Source organism: Populus euphratica, unplaced genomic scaffold, assembly GCF_000495115.2.
Source record: "Populus euphratica unplaced genomic scaffold, PopEup_1.0 scaffold245.1, whole genome shotgun sequence".
In the NCBI taxonomy this organism is placed as follows: domain Eukaryota; kingdom Viridiplantae; phylum Streptophyta; class Magnoliopsida; order Malpighiales; family Salicaceae; genus Populus; species Populus euphratica.
Window position 1 is genome coordinate 300,145 of NW_011500127.1, and position 23,471 is coordinate 323,615.

Genomic DNA, 23,471 nt, shown 5'->3' on the forward strand with positions numbered 1-23,471 from the left:
CAAAAGAAAACCTAAATACAAGCTAAAAAAACTTTATTTATATTAGGTATAATGTCCTAAATAAGGTTTGAAAAATAAATAAATAAAAATTATAAATAAAATAGAAAAAAATAATCATAAACCAACTAGAAAAATAATGCAATTCCCACTCAGTAACTTATGGTCTTTATTGTAAAGCCTTCCTAATATTTAATTGCTATGAAATTTTAATCTTATAAGAAACATAACTTTTAAAATTTATGGGAAAATTATGATATGATCTAATAATCAAATAAAAAATTATGTTTGTTAACATAAAAATATATATTATAAAAAAAAAACCTAAAACCTCCTCTTATTATCCAATCCGCAAGCTACCAGGATTTCTTGCTCGCTCAATGTGTATGCTATTAGGCTTTTCCAATTTATTCTCATATGTGGATTATATTAATTAAAGTATGATTATTTTTTGAACTTACCTTGATGTTTGATTTGGTCTAAATATTTGAATTAATTTATAATTGTTTTTTTGTTTTTTACCTTGCAATAGGTTTAATTGACACTTCTAGTACATCATTTAGTAATATTTATTAATTTTCATTAAAGTCTTTGCTCATATTAAAATGATACAATATTAAAACATTTTCCTTTACCTAATACAATGAAAAATGACTTAATGTATTTTTATTTTTGTAAATTAAAAAAATTATTGATGTATTTTTTAAATCTGATTTATAATTAAGTAGATTAATTTAAATATACTTATTTTTAAAAAATTACTAAAATAACATTATTTAAAAAAAATATTAGGAAAAATTCAAAAAAATTTAATAAATTTTGTCTATTAATCAAGTCAAAATTAACCAATGAAGTTAAATTAAATCATCTCCAAATTAACTTTCGTGAGAAATTGGTTATCATGCTTAAATTTTGTTGAACTAAAAAGGGAAAAGGTGACACGGCCTCGCTCAATCCTCAGTACACTATCCAAAATCATGCGATAATTTCCGTGCGATCTGTGAGGCCGAGGATTATCGCCAGACAATAATATTATTCCACTACAACATTACCAGAATAAACAAACTGCAGTCAATACGCAGCTGGCAGAGCGGTGAAGCGTCCAACAACCAAACCAGCGGTGAAAAGAATAATGGTCGCATGTCTTTCGTCTACTCTACCTGATGCTCTTATTATATCCAGCAGAAGAAGAAGCCCATTCTTGAACTCTCACTATCACACTAGTTCTACATATTGGCCTAAGTTTGGTTCTGCTGAAGCTCTCCTTTTACTCCAAAACTGCACCAGTTTCAATCATCTCAAACTTGTCCATGGTAAGATCATCCGCAATGCCCTATCTGCTAATCAATTACTTGTTAGGAAATTGATCCACCTCTGTTCTTCTTATGGGAGATTGGATTATGCTGCTTTACTTTTCCATCAAGTTCAAGAACCCCATACTTTTACTTGGAATTTCTTGATTAGGACGTACACTATTCATGGATATTCTATGAAAGCTCTCCTTCTCTATAACCTCATGATTCGCCGTGGCTTTCCTCCCGATAAGTTCACTTTCCCTTTCGTTGTTAAGGCGTGCTTGGCCTCCGGTTCCATCAGAAAAGGGAAAGAGGTCCATGGCCTTGCTATTAAAACTGGGTTTTCAAAGGATATGTTTTTGTACAACACTTTGATGGATCTTTATTTCAGCTGCGGGGATGAGGGCTATGGACGCAAGGTGTTTGACAAAATGCGTGTTCGAAATGTGGTTTCGTGGACCACTTTTATTGCAGGACTTGTTGTTTGTGGAGATCTGGATGCTGCTCGACGGGCTTTTGATCAAATGCCAACACGCAATGTCGTTTCCTGGACGGCAATAATTAATGCGTATGTGAGGAACCAACGACCTCATGAGGCGTTTGAATTGTTTTGGAGAATGTTGCTTGCTAATGTGAAGCCCAATGAGTTTACTCTGGTTAATTTGTTAAAGGCGTGCTCCCAGTTGGGTAGTCTTAAATTGGGTAGATGGATTCATGATTATGCACTCAAGAACGGGTTCGACCTTGGGGCTTTCCTTGGGACTGCTCTTATTGACATGTATAGCAAATGTGGCAGTTTGGATGATGCCAGGCAAGTATTTCGCGAGATGCAAATAAAAAGCTTAGCTACATGGAATGCTATGATAACTAGCTTGGGGGTGCATGGATATGGGGAGGAGGCCCTTTCTCTTTTTACAAAGATGGAGGAGGCAAATGTACGGCCAGATGCAATCACTTTTGTAGGTGTCATATGCGCTTGTTTACAGACTGACAAAGTAAGAGAGGGTGATATGTACTTCAAATATATGAGAGAACACTATGGGATAACCCCTGTTGTAGAACATTATACTTGTATGATTGAACTATATAGTCGTGCCAACTTGTTGAATGCACTGGACGAATTAGTGAAGGGCATGCCAAGGGAGCTGAGTGACGATGTTGCAGCAGCATGGAACAAGTCAAGGTTAATCGATGATATTGATGATACAGAAAATTCTTGGGAGTACCAAGACGAAGAATTGCAGTACTGGGAAACACGAACAGAACATATGTCCCAGTATCAGCTTCAGGGCTTCAAATGGGATGTCGGTTGACTTCAATGGCTGGGTTTTGACCATGTTATTGTTTTTCAATGCTGCAGAAAATGTGAGTTCCATACAAATTTGTTATGCCATTTACATTTTTGTCTCTTGCACTTGGCAAAGATTTAGCCTCCAAAACATAAACACCTGTTTCTGGAGCTTTGCAAGTAGAATAGCTTGGAAAAGATTTTTTTCTATTTTTTGAAAGCTTGTCCAGCATGTTTTTTGGGAAGGTGGTGGGGGGCTTCTCTCGGCAAGGGTGTTTCTAGAGATGGATGCCATTGCTATTTTGGCTGTATATTAATGTACCATTGTTTTTGTCTGCAATATGTGGTACTATTATTGTATTTAAAGGATATTTGAGTTCGAATGAATATACTGATGGTACAGGTTTGACACACTGATTAGTTGGATACACATTAACCATTTAACATATTTGCTTTTCAATATTAGATATTTGAAACGATGGCTTTGGTATTGTAAGTTTAAAAGAAATTGCTCCATGTCCATTAAACCTTTAAACCTGTTAAATCTACTACTGTATTACAGAATCAATGATTGTAATGCTTTTGTTAAATAAACAGATTGCATGCAGGATAGTTTTGCCTTTTTGCATGTTGAGCTACAAGCTTCTCACTTGTGATGTTTGGAGTAGCAGCACAAGTATCTGATATTAACATTAAGTTTGGGTTCGAATTCTTTCAATTTTATGTACTATGATGAGAAGACAGTTAACCTGGAATCTATTCATATGATAATTTCGAATTTTCCAATTGGCTTATTCCGTTTCTTTTCCTTATTATCATAGATTAGGATTGTTCCTATCTTTTAGTTTAGTCATGTTATGCTCAGTTTAATCATGCATTGCTTGACCTTGATTTTTTGGCTTTTTCCTAGCATTTTTTGCCCTTGTTTCGAATGATGTCTCTATCACCTAAAGCAACCCGTCAGTGCACAAGTGGCTAAACAGTTCGCCAATGGAACCTGTTTATTGCAAGTGTCTAAAATTTCATCTCTTTAGTCATCTTGTGAGCTCAAGTAACAGATTTGCTTGCTTGATTAATCCCTTAGCAGGGAGTCATAATATTAATTTCTGTAGTTTTCATTCTGCTGCATGTTGAAACAGAGCTTTATCACCTCAGAAAGCATGGAAATGTTATCCAATTCTGAGCTACTGGGCATGGAAATTACATTGTTGCACTTCTGTGGCACAATTTGTTCAGTGATGGCTCTGCTTTGTGCTCAATACATTTTTCTTGATGTCAATGATATAAAATCTGCTAATATCCCATGTATTTTCCTTTTTCTGGAACGGTTTTGCACTTGTGCCTCAAATCTCCGGTTTCTTGAAGTCAATGATACAAAAGTAACGGTTTGCTTTTGTTTTTGGTGTTAGGGATAATCTTCTGTATTACAGTGTCCAAATTCTACAACCTCTTTGCTAAACAATCTGGATTCTGGATTCTGGAGCCTTCCCGAGCCTCAAATCACCGGAAGTATCAGAATAGGTTTGGTTTTTGACAGTCACCACCTTATCAACTCGTGCGTGTTATTCAGCATTAGAGATACGGATCGATGTCATCTGCTGACCCTTGAATGGTGCTCCGCTCCTCTCTTTTCAAGTGGGGATATACATTGGTGTTTGTGCGGATTTATACTCATGTATCATGTCAAACAGCCATTACACTGCCAAACTATTCTTTAGATGTATATGCCTGTGTAAATGAACCTACAAACAGTTTATTTTTATAGAAAATATTAATTAATTATTAATAAAAACTGAAATAGAAGTTAATTCATTTTTCACCAGCTCATAAAATACAAAAAAAAAAAAAAACTAAAAACATGATTTTTTTTGTAATTTAGTTTTTTTTTAAATTTTATTTATTAATTAAAAATTAAGTTTCATGATTTTTTTTGTGAAGATTATCATGATTTCTAAAAACATTCTTGTATTAGTTTAATGCTTAATTTTATATACATTTATTTTGTTATTGTATTATTAAATAAAAAATAATTTTTAAAAAATAAAGTTATTAAATTTAGTAAGTTTATGATTTATATCAGGAATTAGAATTATTAACTCAAGTCATTTTTTTTATTCTTTAGTTTTTTTATTAATTATTTTCAATTTCATCTTTATTGAGTTGATTAAGAATTGAGTTTTATGATTTGTTTTAATTTTTTGTGGGGTTATTGTAGTATAAAAAAGAAGCTCTAACATTATGTTAGTGTTTGATTTTACAAACATCTATTTTGTTATCATATAATCAAATAAATAAATAATAAAATTATTAAATCTAGTGAAGTTCATGATTCGAGTTGCGGGTTTGATAAGTAAACCTGGGTTGATCTGAGTTGATCCAAAGCACACGCGCCAATTGTCATCTTGGTTGCTTTTTCTACACAATTTAATTTGAAACTTGGGCTAGGTAGATAATTAGATTGGAAGGTTTTATGGTTGACCTACTAGGATGATTTTTATGACACTATCAAGGAATTTCCTATAACTTGAACATTCCTTTTTACATTCAAATTCTTTCCTTTCTACATTCAATTTTTTTTAACTTGACATGTAGCGTAGAGCGAGCCAATTGTCTTTATTTATTTGGTTATTTATTGAACTCTTCAAAAATTATCAAGAATTAACTCTTTTTATGACGTTAAACATAAATCAATTGTCTTTATTTACATTCATACCTAGTTCTTCGTTGAACTCTTAAGAACTTATCAAGAATTAAATGTTTTTATGGTGTTCATCCTTATAGTTCCTAGTTTTTTATTCTTTATAATCAAATGTTTGGAGTTATTCATCTAATAACTTTAGTTCCTTAGTTTGAGAATTATTGGGTCAAGTTTTCTATCAACATGATTTTAATTTTTTTGTGTTGTTTTCTATCTTGATCATTGGTTAGGATTCTTACCCTCCATGTTCTCATCAATTGCATTAGAGCAATGATCTATAATTAGGCTTTATCTATCTATCGATCTTTAATTTTTCTCTTATTAGTCTTTGCTTTTGTTGTTGCGGATTTTATGATCCCAATTATAAAAACAAAAAAATTAAAAAAAAGGTACAAAAAAATAGAAAAATTGGAGAATATATATAAGTGAGAAGAATATAAAGAATGCCAAAAAATTATAAAAAATTAGTTAAGATGGATCAAAATATTCAAGTTTGAAGAATTGTTACACCTAACATTTTTTTTGGAATTTTTCAGGTTTCGTAGAATTTATTAAAGGCTTAATTATAAGAAAAATTAACTTTTTAGTTCAATTAGGAATTTAATTTAAGGAAATTAAATTTTGGAGGTTAAATTATAATTTTAAAAATTTAATTGGTCAAATAAATAGCTTAATTGTCTAAATTAGGGCTATTTATGGTTTAGTTTGGTTTGGACAAAAAAAACCAACCAAACAGAATTAGATTGATTTTGAAAAATATAGATGAAACGGAATAGAAATTTGATTCAAATCAAACTGGTTCAGTCTGGTAATATTTGGTTTTTTTAACATAAAATCAGGAAACCTAATCCTGTCATATATGAGTTTTTTAAAATTTTTCTTAAATGAACTTATATTAAATTGGGTTTTAAAATTTTTTTGTTGGGTTTAATTTGTAAGCTTTTTATTCAAACTATTTAAAATTTTCTTGTTAGGTTTAATTTGTTGGGCTTATATTAAATTGGACTTTAAATTTTTCTTGTTAGCTTTAGTTTGTCATAAGATTTTTTAATCAAATTAGTAGATTAATATTTTTTTTAATCTAACTTTCCCCGTAAACCTAAAATATATATAAGCTTCAATGAATTTGAAATGTTTCCATGTTGCTATCTTTAATGTGCAAAATCCAAATCAATGCAATATAAAAAATACATGATCAAATTTAAACACCTTAAATTCAAAAAGTTATTTACACTAGAAAAGTTAATATTAGTGAGCGGATACATTTGTAGCCAGCAATAAATTATTATAAATATTCAGCATAGTTTATAGAAATTTTTTTAGCAACAACAACATCCAAAAATTCCAGCAAGGATAATACTATAAAAAACACTAGAAAATTAGTAATATATTAGAGTTCGACTATTAAAAAAAATTAACAATGCAAAATTTTAAAGGGAATTAACAAGGTAAAGTAAATCAATTACCCAAAACAATTATATTCAAGGATTGCAATAACGTCATGAATATTACTTACAATTAGTTTAGATTTTTAAATTTTCACCAAATTCTACAAAATTATAAATTAAAATGTTAGATTAAACATACGTAAATAAATTATAAAATAACTGCATTTAAATTTGTAAGAGAAATTAACTGACTAAATCATCTTAGAATTTTCAATATAATTCATAAAGATTCTGATGTTGATTGGAATTGATGCTAAACACAATCAATTTTAACAATAAACAAGTGCTTGTATTGTTGATGGGTATAAAGAGATTTGAAATTTATCTAATATGTCGGGATAGTTAACATATGTTGTGCCACCTTAAAAGAATCTTGTATTTTGAAATATTGTATCTCTACTAATCTAAAATATCTAATTTAAAATCATTAAGATCCTCACAATCATCACTTAAATACCTCTCAACCTTATTTTTCTTTAAACACAACCTTTTTCCCCTAAATATTTTTTGAATTGAGAAACTAAGTCATTTAATATATCATCTACCACCATTAAATCAACATTAACATCTTTATTTATACTAGTTCATACATTATGAATAACCTAAACATCTTTTTCAATGTTCATATAATACTTAAACAACCTCAGAAAAGTATCTTTAATCTTTATTGTAAAAGTTTTAACCTCTTCAACATCGTACAATCTCCCAAAATAAAATCTCATGTACTTCAATTTAAATGTAGATTTAACACAATAACCACTTCCAACAAATAATTGTGTATCTTAATCCCCCACAATATTTTTTATATTTTGCCATCATATTCTTAGCCATTTTACTTACATAAACATCTACATTTCTACAAAGTTGGGATATGTTTGTATGTATAGAAATCAATTCATGGAATAATGAATTAGATATCATATACATCAAGCTAGAAAATTTCAATGTAACTATGTAAAATAGTTTTAAGAACTTCACATAAAATCTAGCCTTTTTCTAATCTTCTAAAACATGAGGATCTAAGTGTTTTTTATTTCCCATTTGAATCGACATCAAAGTATCTTAAATATCTAGGATCAGTTTCTTCTAACCTTATAAAACCCTCATCAAATTTAGCTGTAACATCTAGCATCATATATGTAGAGTTTCATTTATTTACAACATCCAAATAAACATATTTTTTACTCCCAATGTTCAACTTTTCTGCACATTGGTTAAAAATAAGTTGTTTAGAAATAAAAAAATATAACAAACATTATTGCATTCTGAATCTTATCCATTGAATCATTAATATCTTTCAATCCTACACATACAATAGGATTGATAATATGTTTACAACATCTTATATGCATGAAGTCACTTGACATTATATTAGTTATCTAGCCACTTGTTAATCTCTTCAAATATTTTATTATTAAATTATTTGAACTTGCATTGTTTATTGTAATTGTTAAAATGTTATCGATTTTTTATTCCAACAAACAAATCTCAATCACTTGGTCAATTGTTTCACCTTAATGATTAGAAACTTAATAAAAGTTTAGAATTTTTTTTATTCAAGTTCCAACCTTCATTAATCCAATTAGCAGTTAAATTTTTTTATTCAAGTTCCGACCTTCATCAATCCAATTAGTAGTTAAACACATATAATTAATATTTTGGATTGATGTTAAAGTATTGGTTGTTAAACATAAACAAATTGATATTAGTCAGGGAACAAATTGATATTTTGTTATTTATAGGATTTTCAAGTTTATCTATAAATAAAATACCATGCCTCTTATTTCTTGTAAATGGTGATAAAAATGAGTAAAGTACAATACTTAAATACCTAGAACATAATAGAAAATAGCTAGCTCTCTAAGTTATATAAATCCCTCTCTCCTAAAAGAATTGAAAAGATTTCTCACTAGTGATTCATATAGATTATTATTAAAGGCTGGACAATTAGACAACTTGTGATTTGCGACAAACCAATTTTGAAACATATATTCAAAACAAAAAAAAAGTTCATATCTTTAGACAATCTTTGTATAAACCTCAAACAATTTTAAATTTATCATTTTCATTACATGTGTGTATCTCAAGAAACCCTACAAATTTGTCTAACAAGATCATTAGGAATCTCAAAAATATTTTAAACTTATTATTTTTATTGTGTAATGTGTTTTGAGAAACCCAATAAGAATATAATTGGGAAACCTAATAAGGATATAATTGGTCAACTTTCACACTCTAATTAATATATACAAATAATATATTTGTAATAATTTATAATGTATATAAAAAGAATTTTGTTTTTTATATACTATATATTTTATTTAATAGAGGTTTATAATCATGTTAACCTCGTGGGATGAAAACACATAAAAAAATGGTTTTTATTTTAATGAAAATAAAAGCAAACAAAAAGGTAAGGAAGCTTTCAAGAGTGCAAAGCGAAATTAGGAATCCTCTTCCGCCACCTCCTCCTCCGTGAACTTGCACTGCTATCCCGTGACCAAATGGCAAGGAGCCTGTCAAAGAGTAGTTATTGGAAAAGGCAATATATTTTACAGGATGTAAAAGAGAAGTCAATGGAAAAGGCAATATATTTTATAGGATAGGACCACAGGAGGGAAAAAAAGAGGGATGGAAGGGTCCCACTTTTACTATTCCCCACCCACAACATGGATCCTTTTTCTGAAGCTGATGTATCTCTCCTCTTTGGCAATTTTTTTAAATAGCTTATGTCACAAACAAATACACACTTTTCTATGCAAAGCACACACATGGGGGCATCATAACCCACCCACCCTCTCCCTCCCTCATGGTTTCTTTCTTGCACCACCACTTCTATAAGCTTTGCTTTATTCTTTTGGGTTTTCTTTTTATGCCTTCTTCAAGAATAAATGTATATATAAGTAGAGAGTGGGGTTTAAGAGAGCTCTTATCTTTGTAGGGTTTCCTCAGCTTTGTAAATATTTTCAATATTTTTGTTGCATGAATTACAACTCTTTGACCGATCTTCTTGTTCCTTTGGGTAATAATTCTGTTTTCTTTACTCTCTTATCCGGTTGCTTTTCTGGATCTTTTCCATCGTTAAGTCTGTTTGTTTGTTGAGAAGGTAAGAAATGGATTTTTGTTTGTGAGCTTGTTTATTACCAATTCCCTTCCATTTTTATCACCAGGTTATTTGATTCTGTGTTTTGGTATTTGCTATTTTTAGATGCTGGCCGATTCTTTAATTTTTTGTGTGTATTTTTGGGTTGAATTCCATTACTGGATTTAATTCTTGTTTTCATGCCAAACATCAAGTGGAATCAATTGATTTTCTTTTTTAAAGTAGTAAACAGTTCTAACACGAAAAGGTATGCTTTGTTGCTTTACTGGATTTGATTTTGTTTTTCACAGTTTTTTTTTTCTTTGAAAGAAAAGGTCAGGGCTTGGAAAAGTAGTTAATTTTCATCAAAGATTTCTGTTTTCTTTATTTTTTCTTAACTTGCATTGCTTCAAGCAATGTTCATAATTAAAGCCTTTGATTTCCCTGGATAGATCATGCTTTTTCTGTTTGTTTAATGGAGTTAAACATTTGCAGTTGTCTTTTTCCGCCCCCTCTTTTGGTTCTTTATGAAGCTTAATTTGTTCTAGAATTGGCCTTTTCTTTCTTCTTATTTTTCACTTTCATATTGTGTATAAATTATTATCTAAAATAAATGAAGCTTTCCCATCTAGTCTTGATTGTAGAGTGACAATCCAGTAGTCTCATTGAAATGCATACCTCTCATCTGATTTCCTATAATTCATCTTTGTTAGCATAAATAATAACATTTTTTCATGTTAGGTAATGCTTGAAGGTTGTTTTAAAATCTGAAAACTGTAAAATCTGTTTGTGGAATTGTGGTGTTCTAAAGAAGGTAGCTTCTGTTAGCTGCAAATTATTGCAGTTAGAGGTTTCAGTATTGGTGAAGTTTGGTTTGAGTCAATAATGAGTTAAATCATAGGTTATATTTGTGATTTTTATGGGGAGCAAAGGTCCATGGTTTATTGCCGGTCAGATGCTGTATGCTTATGCTTATCATGCGATCAAATTGTTCATTTTGCTAATGCCTTGTCCAAGCATCACTCACGGACCCTCTTATGTGAAAGATGCAATTCACAACCTATATTAGTTAGACGCACTAAAGAAAGAATCTCTCTTTGTCAGAATTGTGATTGGATGGGCTATGGCTCCTCAACATCAGCTTCCACATATAAAAAGCAAACGATCAATTGATACTTTGGCTGTCCATCAGTTTTTGAGCTTTCTTTAAAATGGCCATTCATTTTAGACTTCCCTTCTAGGGGTGGATCTATTTGTGAGCAAGAGTTGGGTTTAATGAGCATTGCTGAAAATAGTACCAAAAACACCTGGGGTCCAACAGAGAATACTATTTTCCATAATGCATATGGAATTATTGGGGTTAATGACAGGTGTGAAATAGCTAAATCAGGTGTTTGACATGAGGCTTATTCAGTACTTGAATCAAGCTCTATGCCAAACAATTTAGACCAGCCAACCATATCTCCAAATTCATCTTTGCCAAAGGTATAAAATTATCTTGTAGAGATGTAGGTATCTGTCATTTGGTTGCATGAATAATCTAATAAGCAACCTGGTGATCTAAATTTTGGCTTGCAGGAAAGTAAAATTACTTTTCTCAATCATCTTCACATTTTAGGTCCCCTTTAATCTTTTTCACATTGTAGATTTCTGGGTATGAAGAATGTTATAAATTTAAACTTCCTCATAAGAAAATTGTTGTTATTGTGTCCAATTGTTTGTCTATGCAGTATGCTTAACCTTTGACAGTCTGGCTTTTAAAATTTAAATTGCTAAATAAAGCCTATTCTTTCTGAGAAAATATATGTAGTTGGGAATCTCATCCCTCCTTTTAATGATATGTTTTTTCTGTTTAGCAATTTTAACAAGTTATATTGTAGTAGTATTCTTGATCATTCAAAGGTTCTTTTAATCTCAGAACTAATTTTGTGATAATGTTTGCCTTCTACATGCATGGTAATGATGCACTTGGAATGTCTGGTGGTTTGTCCATTTATAGTTTATGTGCTATTTGATTTGAATCTAAAATCTCTCGTGTCAGATGAAGCAACCTCATTGATAAGATAAACCTTACCAACTCTGTCCACTGAAGCATTACTAGTTTGGGAAATGTAACTTCAACTTTGATGAGGGGCTCGTACATTACATTATAAGAGATAGACTGTTTTTTTTTTTGGCTGTTGTGAAAGTAGTTGTCTCCTGTTTGCTTTCATAGCTATTGACTATTCTGGTCTTTAAGCTTTCTTACATCCATCTAAGCTCATAGTCAGTCAAAGCCTAACATCATTTCATCGTTTCAAGTTAGCAAACTGAAATAAACACACATGCGTGATCATAGAAATAGATAGATAGATAGATAGAGAGAGAGAGAGAGAGAGAGAGAGAGTTATTACCTTTGCTTTTTGGATATGTGAAAAATTTTATTTTCTGTTTCTTAAGGACCTTCTGCAAATTTCACTCTATCAATCTGCAGTTATACTGTCTTGGGACTTAGTGTCCTGCACGCTATGAAGATGCTGATCTTTATGAGGACTTCAATATGGCTGAAATGGATTTGAATCTTGAAAACTATGAAGAACTATTTGGTGTTACTCTTAATAATTCAGAAGAGCTTTTTAAGAATGGTGGCATTGATAGCTTATTTGGGACAAAGGACATGCCTATTATTGATTCCAATTGTTAGGGTGCAGTTACAATTGAGGTTCTCTTCTTATATTTTTATCTTTTGCTGTGCATGTATCTTTGTCTTTTGATTTGTTTGTTCCTTGTTGTAACAATTGAAAATAAATGTATACTTCGGGGTTACCATGTCTTTTTTGTTTATTTTTTAATATGTCAAATTAGTTAGTGGAAAAAGATAATATTAAATAGTTTTAAGTTGCAGCAGTTCTCTTTGGTCAATTTCCTTTCCATTTATAGGCTTTTTTACCCATCTTTTTGGGTGGGGAGGGGGGATTTATATAGTTTAAATACTTCACTCTGACGTGATTGAAAAAAATACTTCTATTGTTGATATATATTTCAAGAATTGATTTCACATTATATCTCACCTTGTGTTTTATGGATTCTTGCGTAAGAGAAAAGGAAGTAAATGTCCTGATAAGGGCAATGTGTTCACATGTACTGCAGAAGAAATGTTCATGGTTAAGCTGAAACAATCTTAATTCCTGATTTTACTGATCTTGGAACCAGATTGAAGTAATTATCAAACAACATTGGCTAGTTGATTTTGGAGTGGAAGTAAGAAAATGTCTGCCATGGGGTTAAAAACTGCCATCAACTTGTATGGCTTCATTTTAGTTGTCAACAACAAATTTTATTGAATAATAAATCAGTTAATGCATTTCAGGATTAATTGACTCTCAGGGTACCGTACCTACCTAGCTGTTGGTCCTGATTTCCAATTCTCATACATGTTCTCTTTGTCTCCGAGGCATTTTCTTCCTACCTTCGATTGCATGATAATATGCATGGCTACTACAATTTTGAATCTACCTGTCTGTGGTCACTTGTCTTTTATAAACACTTTTAGCATTAGACATTTTTTATTTATTTCATTGATAGTTAAATGTTGATCTCTCTAGGGGTCATCAGTTGGACTGGTCAACACAATACAACCAATGTCCTTTCAATTTCAGTTCTTAAATTCATCAATCAATCCTTTCATTTATGTGATAGGCCTGCATTTAAAATGAACATTTACCACAAATTAAAGGTATCTTATATTATTAGATATATTATTATAAAACATGCTTTAGTTAAGGAGTTATTGATACTTCAAGTGCAAAATGATGATATAAAACCTTAATAAAAATGCACTTTTAAATACTAATCAGCCAATATGCAGCAACGCACCATCTACTGATTCTATGATTAGTAATAAGACTGAACCAATTCTTTGTTTTACGACAAGGTAAGGCCATTCCAGCCTATCATTTTCTAGCCTCACTAGAGAGAGTAATGCTGGAGATTATCAAGACTGTGGAGCATCTTCAAAGCTTCTCATGGGAGAGCCTTCATGGTGTCCCCCATGCCCTGAGAGTCCTTTACCTTCAGCTAACCGAAGTGATGCAGTAAAGCATTATATGGAAAAGAAAAAGACACGTAAGTAAGTATGCTATCAATCTAATAATATGAAAATCTATTTGGTAGGTTCACTTGGAGTTTTTTTATGATTCCCAAAATGAGACTTGTATATATTTTATACTTATTTCCTTATTTTTATTTTTCAAAAAATCTTATCATGTTATTATAATTGATCAATTGATGGATTGTTCAATCAATATGGTACCTGTTATTTGTTCATTCCTTTCAACGAGGAGAAACTACACTTAGAAACTTAATCTTGAGCAGAGACAAGTAACAACCTTGAAAATCAAACGAAGTGTGAAATTCTTAACTTGGTTTAACAGGTTAAGAGGTGAAGGTGCATAATGCCAAGAAATCTATAAATCAAGTAAAAAGTAAAGCAATAAAGATAAAAGAAAGATATAGAGGAAAGCTGTAAATTACGTTAAGTAAATAATAAACTGAGAACTTGCAGAAAGTTTATAAAGAAATTGTTTATATGGGGTTGACATATGTTTATAGCAGCTAGATGACCTATGTATAATGTTACAGAAATTGAGTTTCTCGTAACTATAAATCCTAGCCCTGTACAAGCTGTTTATGATAATTAAGAATATTAATTACATCTTGAATCCTAGCACACACTTAATACATTTTATTTGCGCATCTTCTCCTAGAAGTTATATATATTACAACTCTAATTATACTATAACATTTGCTAGTCAACTGCTAAAGACTCTTGTAATGAATAGGACTTGTTCTTCGTTCAATAACCTAAATCCTATCGTCTTTGGTTTGCTCAAAAACACAAAGTGAACAACTACTGCATTTGATCAAACAACACGTGGTTGTTTATTTTTTATATAAACAATGCTCCTTGTATTACTTTTATTTAGATAAAAAATGAAGTAATGTCAACATGCCTCTTTAAATTGATTGATAAATGACCATCAATGATATGGCAAATGGAGCACTACTTTAAAATGTTGATCATGTTTCACTTTCAAACATGTCAATCTGCTAAGCAATTTCAAAATGAGTTGTCTTTCTCATTCTCTATCAATTTATATTCAGCTCTTCATCTTGTTCCCAAAATCATTACTATTTTTCTACAAAAACTAAAGTTTCCCCAAAACCTACGTTTTCTTCTTCAAAAAGTCATGGCCAACAACAATTCTCCTTTAAAACCTTCTCTAATTACTTGTTTTCAAAATGTGACTGCAGCCCCAATGTTAATTGCAACATGGGGAATGCAAATGGCCTTACCAAAAAGAAATTGTCCTTTAAAATCTAGTAAGGCCCATTGCATCCCCAGAGGGTATGATTGGGGAATGCAAACGGCCACCAAAAAGAAATTGGCCTTGAAAGGGCTTCTCTTTCCATTAGACATCAAAAGAAAAAAATTTCAAGATGACCATGTCATCCTTGATGTTTGGAAGAAATAAATTGCAACATGGCCTAACATAGCCTCTTCTGTTTATATCAATTGACTTTAACTGAGTCGAACATCACCTTGGTGATAAATGGAAACTTGACTATACCAATTGAATATAACTGAATCAAACAACACCTTTGTGATAAGTGGAAACGTCAAAGGATTCTCAATGCCATTCAATTTTATAGGATCGCCATCAAACAAAACAAAGTGATGTTGGTTGTGCACTCTTTTTGGTCAAAGTTTGCTAACGTCTTCAACTTTAGGTATGGGATGTAGACTCTAATCCTCTTTGATTTTCCATGATAAGAGACCTCTGGATAGAGGGTGAAGAATTATGTGTCTTTTAACAAGTGCTCATTAGTCAATTTAAAGACCAATTAGTTGCTACTTTTGTGTATGATGCTTGTTTAAAACAAAAGAAGAAAGAAAGAAACCTTGCAATTCAGTGTGAGCATGTTGCTTTCTTGCTATACTAGGTATGTAGATTACTAATCTACTCAAGGTCCAAGAAGACTTCAAAGGCATCTTGAAGATATTGTTGCCTTAGTAGAAGGTTGCACTATGGCTTTAGGGCCTTTTGTCCTTAGCCAAATTTACAAGGCCTTAGAGGAATGCCGAGGCAAGAGCAAGCAACATCCTTTCATGGTGGGTGTAATTATTGGCAGCACCTATTCCACGAGTTTAGTGATACACAGATAACCTAGTGATACATAGACAACCCTAGACCCACAATTGATTTGTGTTGGAGAGAGGTTGATGAATACTCAATTCCATAGCTTTTTTTTTTATGCTTCAATGTGAGCACATTGCTTTCTTGCTATACTAGGTATGTAGATTACTAATCTACTCTAGGTCTAAGAAGCCTTCAAAGGCATCTTGAAGATATTATTACCTTAGTAGAAGGTTGCAACGTGGCTTTAGGGTCTTTTGTCCTTAGTCAAATTTATAAGGCCTTAAAGGAATGCCAAGGCTGAAAGCAACATCCTTTCATGGTGGGTGCAATTATGGGTTGCAACCTATTCCACAAGTTTAGTGTTTAGTGATAAACAGACAACCCTGGACCCTCTATTGATCTATGTTGGAGAGAGTTTGATGAATACTCAATTCCATAGCTTTCTTTTTTTGATGCTATGTGAAAGCTTTCCTAGCCGTGGTAAGAAGTGATAAGTCCATGGCATTCCTTATTGCAGTGAGCAGTGTTGTCAAAAGTGAAAGGCACCCTAAGGCGTCAAGTCTGTCAAATGTCTGAAACTTTAAGCTCACACTTGGATAAAACAAGGCACTAAGTTATAAATTCAAATGAAATTAATGCATAATAGTATAATATATAAATCACAAATATATATTTTAAAAACTAAGACTAGAAGATTAATGTGAAACTTAAAATATTTTAACAGTCATTAAGAAGTTATACTATTCACCTTTAAAAACAAAACTAAAATATTTAAACTTAAGTATCATCATCATCATCAATCTTCCAACACAACATCATAATTTGCACTTTCATCTCCTTCACTCAGTCTCCCATATCCTTCATTTCAAGATTATCATCCAAATCATCACTTAAATCATAATGCACTTCTTTAGAATTAGAACTTGATCCCACTTCATATCCAGAACTAGAATTTGATGCTCCTCCTATACTTCTTAATGAAGATGTACCTGATTCTTCAATGTTTTTGATTTTTGAAAAACCATGGCTGCCACTAACCCACAATGCTCTCTTTAAATGTGCTTACAGCTCTATTTTGATGATTCTTTTTTCTTTTTAAACCCTACTCTTTACTTTTACAACTATAACCTTAAATTATTTTTTGTGGTGGTGGATAGAAAGAATATGGGCAAATATGTCAAAACACATTAATTCATAAAATAAGAAAAAAAAAAACAAATTTCAACAAGTGCTTGCTTTAGTACCTAGTGCTTGCATTCCAAGCGAGCACCTATGCAATGCCTTGTTAAATTGCCTTGCTTGGAAAAATAAAAGGCACCGGTTCTCACCTTGTCTTGTTTGGAGCACCTCTTGACAACACTGGCAATAAGTACTTGTCCAAGTTGGTTCTCTCTTAATTTGTCAATTCTTTGGCTTTAATATGATTGATACACCTCTTGCCTATATGCAATGCGTAGTTAAATTGCCTTGCTTGGAAAAATGAAAGGCACTAGGGACTCGCCTCGATTCATTTTCTTTTTCAAGAAGTGAATGCTACCAACTTTTAATGCCTTGTCGATATGATTTGTAAAGATGACACAACTGTTAGTATAATGTATTCATAAGTCATGCCACTTACAATTTATTTTCCCTTTTGTTTGCTCAATAACGGAGATTGTGTGATTGCTTGGAAGTTTGATTTTTCCTCCAATTAGTTCAATATCTCTTTGGCCCTCTTGATGTCAAATGAGTATTTTTTTTATGGTTACTGTTGTTTCTTTACTAATAGGTTTGTTAGTTTTTTAAGGCTTTTTTACTGTAACAATCTCAAATGATTTTTTGTCTTTGAATTCTATGACCGATAAACTCTTCCTCAAAGCTTAAATGTGTCATTATGACCTCATTTAAGTAGCCAACTAGGTACATTTCTCTAAGTGTCTTCTTTTTTGCTTGGTTGACAACATTTTTTTTAATCGAACAAAATTATCTATAAAGGTGTAAATATTTTAGTACTTAGTCTCTACAAATCATTCTCATATATTTCATTGCATCCTTTCCATAATTAACTTTTTGCACTTCTGTTCTATTATGGTTATAGGGTACTTTATATTTAGAATCCTGAAACAAAGGACATGGTTTTTTATAAACTCCCCTTTGGTTTTGGATTATCTAAGTTAGCTAGTGTTACTTTTGGTTCTATAAAAATGCTTATGAAAATGAGCCTCTATTTCTATTGGGCTAACTTGGGCTAAGCTTGTTATGTTGTTTATTGTGTGGTCATGTGCTACATAAGACATGGCTAAGAACTTCCAAACATTTCTATTAGATACTTGTTATTGAAGTATATCATGGAACTTGCCTTATCGAAAACTAGTTAAAAGGAGTGCCTAATCGACTCTATTTGAGTTTGTTCTAGATTTAATTGAGCTGATTGGCCACAACTTGCATGAGTTTGTTGACTATAACAATATTATTGTGGTAAGTTATGACAATTGTGTTTTCCATTTTTAACTAGATAACTTTTAAATCATCATTTGATAGATTTAAGTTATGATAAAAAGACTTACCTTTAGAAAGAGCCCAGTCAGTTGTGAGCATTTGATTGTACCATATCCACCACTAATTGGTAGAGGTAATAATGTTGGGAAGTGTGGCATCGTTAAGACATTGTGGTTATGTCCAGATGCAATTCTTTGTTGATGGGTTGAATTAGATGATGAAGAACCATCCTGTGACACATTTGATGGAGGCTACTCCATTGGTGTATATATTTGTGAGTTGTTTTCAGACTCCTCTTTGTTGATGGGGTGAATTAGACGATGAAGAACCATCCTGTGACACATTTGATGGAGGCTACACCATTGACGTATATGTTTGTGAGTTGTTTTCAGACTCCTAGTGTTAGGGAAATGACCTTTATCAATTGTATGGACTGATTGATTGTCAGTTAATATAATCATGTTTTTTACCATGTTATCTTTGGCATGATTACCAATATTATTTTAACAAATGGGTCCCAATAAGGGTGTTAATCAATTGATGAATTCTTCAAACAATATGATAGTTATTTGTTCTTTTTTTTTCAATGAGGAAAAGCTACATTTAGAAATTTAATCCCGAAACAAAATGGAATTCTTAACTTGGTTTAATAGGTTAAGAGATTAAGGTGTGTAATGCCAAGAAATCTGCAAACCAAGTAAAAAGTAAAGCAATAAAGATAAAAGAAAGTTATAAATTGTGATAAATAAAAGAAATCAATGAAATCAATAAATTGCAGAAAGCTTGTAAAGAAATCATATATTTTGGGTTAACTCATGTTTCCAAGTACTAGACAACCTATTTATAATGTTGTAGAGATTGAATTTTATATAAACTATAAATCCTAGTTCTATTATAAGTTTTTTATGGCAAAAAAGTATTTTAGAACCTGAATCCTAGTGCAATTCCTATTCGTGCACAAACTCTTGACAGTTATAAGTGTTACAACTCTAATTATACTGCAACATTCACTAATGTTAACTGCAAAAGACTCATGTTTTGAATAAGACTTGATCGTTGATCAATAACTTAAATCCTCATTACCTTGATTGATTTTAGTTATCTTCACTAACTGCTGCTCTTGTTTATTTTTAATACAAAAAATTATTGACTTGGTTGAATTTCTCACTTAGTTGTACATGTCTATTGTGTGCTATATTATTTTTCTCTTGTATTCTATCATCATGTAATATGTCCATATAGTGTAGCAATAGAGTTTCAAGATATCATAGAATTCATAAGAAATAACGCAATGTATGTATTTGAGTTTATAAATTATCTTTTTCTTATGTTTCTTTTTGTAGTTGACATGTGAAGATAAATGACTGCATATATAACTTCTTTCCTTTAGCTGACTTGGTTTGAGGAGAAATCAAGAGAACATATTATACTGTATACCCAAGTAACCTTTTTCTTTAGTGATTTTCACAAATATTTTGCTCACCTAGACTCTGAACTCTGGTTTTTATGGTTGTACTTTATTTGAAACTTTTGTGGATTTTCAGAATCCTCTGCATATTGTTCTGCAATTTATGGCCATCCTATGTTTAATGGCATGGCTATTTCTGTCATAGGTTTGAAAAGAAAGTGAGATATGCATCTCGCAAAGCAAGGGCATATGCAAGAAGGCGTGTGAAGGGTCGTTTTGTCAAAGCTGGTGATGCTTATGATTATGATCCGCTGAGCCAAACAAGTAGTTTCTGAGTGTGCAATTTTAAACCATGTTTTTGGAAGAATAAAAGGAAAGAAACTGATCTTCAGTTTGGAGATACACGATACTATTTCCTAAACAACAGATGTAGATATATTATTTTCCTTGAGCAATGACAGGCTATACGATGGTATCATTGGGGTCTAGGTTTTTGTGGAGAGAAAAGGTGGAGTATGGAAGTAAAAGAGCTGGTTTCTGATGCTTCACCAAAAAGTTCTGATAAACAGAAATGAAAGATGGTTTCTAACATCATCCATCAAGATTGCCTGATTGCCTTGCCTTGACACTGAAAGTTTTCATTTCCTTTCCACTTCCCTGAGCAACTTCATCTGTTTCATTTTTTACTCCAGGGAAAGTATACATATTTATCCGACCATAAAGATGCTCAATGCTCATAATGTTGACCATCAATCCTCTAAGCTCCTGCTTAGGTTAGTTGCTAGGTTGGCCAAAGATCTTGCCGTTGTAATTTTTCTTTCTCTCTCTCTCTCTCCATTTGACCTGTATATATCACAAGATTTATACATTTAGTTAAGAGGATATGATATCTGGCCTGAACCAATTGTAGGGTTGAAGAAACTAGAGTTGTGGGTTTGTAAATGTAACCAGATTGATTATATATGCTGTATTTTTAAGAGGGTACAGTCCATTTCTATAATTCTAGATATTTTTCTAATTATTTGTTAATGTTCTCAATCTATTAATTGTTTACTTGTAACTTTGTTGTTGATTGTAGAAGAGTATACTTTAGACTGTGTACTGACTTCTTTGGCCGATAAATGCCATAAGATAAGGGAAGATCATTCACTTAGGTATTCTTTACATGTATTAACTTCGTTGTTTAATAAACTCCTGCACGTTTATGCTTATTAGCATAAAGGGCATCACTATCTTGATGTGGCATTCGCGAAACAACCCTATTAAATCTTGCTCTCGTCCTTCTAACTAAACCATGAGGAATAAACATGTAAGAGTAGAGCTTGCACGACAATGTCCTCAGGATTTATTTTGTAGGTAGAGTTTGTTAGGGGACTTGTATGATTGTATTGCCAATTAATTTTCTCATGAAGAAATGATAACGTCCTATTTCATCTTTATGAAAAGCCGGGTGTGCATTACATTTTTTGGTATAATTTCATTTTATCTTCTAACTTTTTTTCACTTTCTCCGAGTCTAGGCTTTTTAGCTTGTTATGTAAAAATTTATAATCTCACATGTTGTTGATTATCGCCTAAATATTTAACGTTATCCAGACTAGGCTATCTAAACTTGTCACCTTCCTCGAAGGGTGATAGTGTCATGATAGCTCAACTAAGTCAACATTACCTTTTTGCCTCCTGTGTTTGCGGCAATTGCCTTACCTCCTCTATTTTAGAACTTGATGGTGATGGGCTACCAAAAACAAAAAGTACATTGTTTGTGCTGGACAACTCTTCTGCTTGGGTCTGAACCAAACAAACAGCGTAGCTATCTTCAAAAGACAACCTTTCTATTTGGAACTAGACCCAAACTAAGCCATCCAAACAAAGAAAAAAGAGGAGAAGCTAGCGGACGTGGGAAGAGAAAGGAATAAAAGAGCAGCACAAATTTGAAGGAAAGAAAGAGAGAATAAAACACCAACGTACATTGAAGCTCCTCATGCCACTATTAAAGTTCAGGGTGAGTCATATGTGTCGTCCAAGTGGGAGTGATTTATGCTGGGGGCGTGTATTACACATGCCAACCAATTTTTCCTTTTATTTTATCCACTTCAATCCCTCCATGTTATTCTCTAGTTTTTATACAATTCTCTAATTCAGTCTCCAAAACTGAATTAACATATAACATGTTAAAATAAAAGGAAGAAGGGAAAAATATTGAACTATACTACAAATAAGCCTACCTAAAGAGACCACCCTATCTACTAAGCTTAGATCAATAACAAATTTAGACCAAATCTCAAAGAATGCAAATTCCTAGAAAGCCTAGTGATTTGACACGAGAGTCTTCTAATAGTTTACTTAGTTTAAATTAACAACACAAATAAATAAAGTTTATAATGTTATTTATTCTCACGAGAGTCCTCTAATAATCCTACATGTGAGCTAACTTTAAGCTTGAATTCTTCTCTCTTCAAATGATAAAACAAGTTTATCTTATGTGATCTTAAATTTTAAAATGTGATATTTTTATATTATCCAACCATGCATGCATGCATTAGAGTTATGTACAATAAGTTATGACTATTTTAATTTTGAAACTTTCTATGTATTTGGATTTTTAATAAGTCAAAAACATGTGTTAGTTATTATTTATCTATTTTTTATGAAAATTAATTTGTTTTGATCTTAATTATGTCATTTTCATTTATTTATAAATTTGAAGAGTTATTTCAATTATATAATGATCATTGAAACTTATATTAAATATTTTTTAAAGAAATTAAATTGAAAAACTCTTTGACTTAACCTTTTAACGCCCTATTCGGTTATATATCTCATTATGAGTGGTGAAGTTTATTCTTTAAGTTTATATCTCTAAAGTGGTGAGTGAATTTGTATCTTTAGAGTGGTGAGTTGTTTGCATTTATATCTCTTTGATTTTGTAACTTAAACTGGTGAGTATAAACTATACTTTTGTGTAAATATATTGTTTCTACTCTATATAAACTATCATCCCAGTATCAAGTTGGTATCAAAACTTAGGATTTACAATCATGGCTATTAATGGATATCATGTATAAGAATTTTATAAAGATATTCGTGCCTTTAAAATAGATGAAATGATAAGGCAATTTTAGCAGCTCTAAAAGGATCTTGACCAATATGAGAATTGAGATGATGATGATGAGAGTGATATGCATCATGATTCTAATATGAAAGAGGTTGATTCTAATACGTATGGGCACTTAGATGATCCAATGATGAGAGTTCAGGCAAAATAACTACAAAGTGCCTTAACAAATTAGATTAGTGTGATTGAAGCTTTGATAAGTTTGAAGGCTTGTAAACTGAATGAAAATGGTTTAAATATATTTGTTTTGTTTTCAAATAATGTTTCTATCATGATTTGAGAGTTTTGGAGAGTTTGATTTTACCAATCAATTTGTGGATAAATTCGAGCTTGAATTTTCACCATTTTATTATATTGGAAAATAAGCATACTTTATATGATTTTCAAGTTCAAAATGTCAACTTTTCATTTTGCCTATCCATGCATGCACTGGATTTTTGTATGAAAAGTTATTGTTGTTTTATTTTTTGTGTTTTTTTTAACA

The 23,471-nt window shown here is 31.6% G+C and overlaps 1 protein-coding gene and 1 pseudogene across 2 annotated transcripts; both read left to right on the plus strand.

Moving 5' to 3' along the window:
• The first annotated feature begins 945 nt into the window (after positions 1–945).
• LOC105110308 (pentatricopeptide repeat-containing protein At3g26630, chloroplastic) lies at positions 946–4,390 on the plus strand. 2 transcript variants are annotated; one of them, XM_011005302.1, is made up of 2 exons: positions 946–2,657; positions 3,990–4,390. In XM_011005302.1, exon 1 carries the CDS (start codon positions 1,130–1,132, stop codon positions 2,603–2,605), a length of 1,476 nt encoding a protein of 491 aa, XP_011003604.1. In that variant the 5' UTR covers positions 946–1,129; the 3' UTR covers positions 2,606–2,657; positions 3,990–4,390. The 2 variants fall into 2 exon arrangements, with proteins under 2 accessions (XP_011003604.1, XP_011003605.1); XM_011005303.1 differs by lacking the exon at positions 3,990–4,390 and adding an exon at positions 3,178–3,363.
• Positions 4,391–10,705: 6,315 nt separating this feature from the next.
• LOC105110309 (zinc finger protein CONSTANS-LIKE 9-like) lies at positions 10,706–20,873 on the plus strand (annotated as a pseudogene).
• The last annotated feature ends 2,598 nt before the right edge of the window (positions 20,874–23,471 follow it).

Coding starts and splice junctions, on each gene's coding strand:
- LOC105110308 (XM_011005302.1), top strand. CDS start 1,130: ATGGTCGCATGTCTTTCGTCTACTCTACCTGATGCTCTTATTATATCC.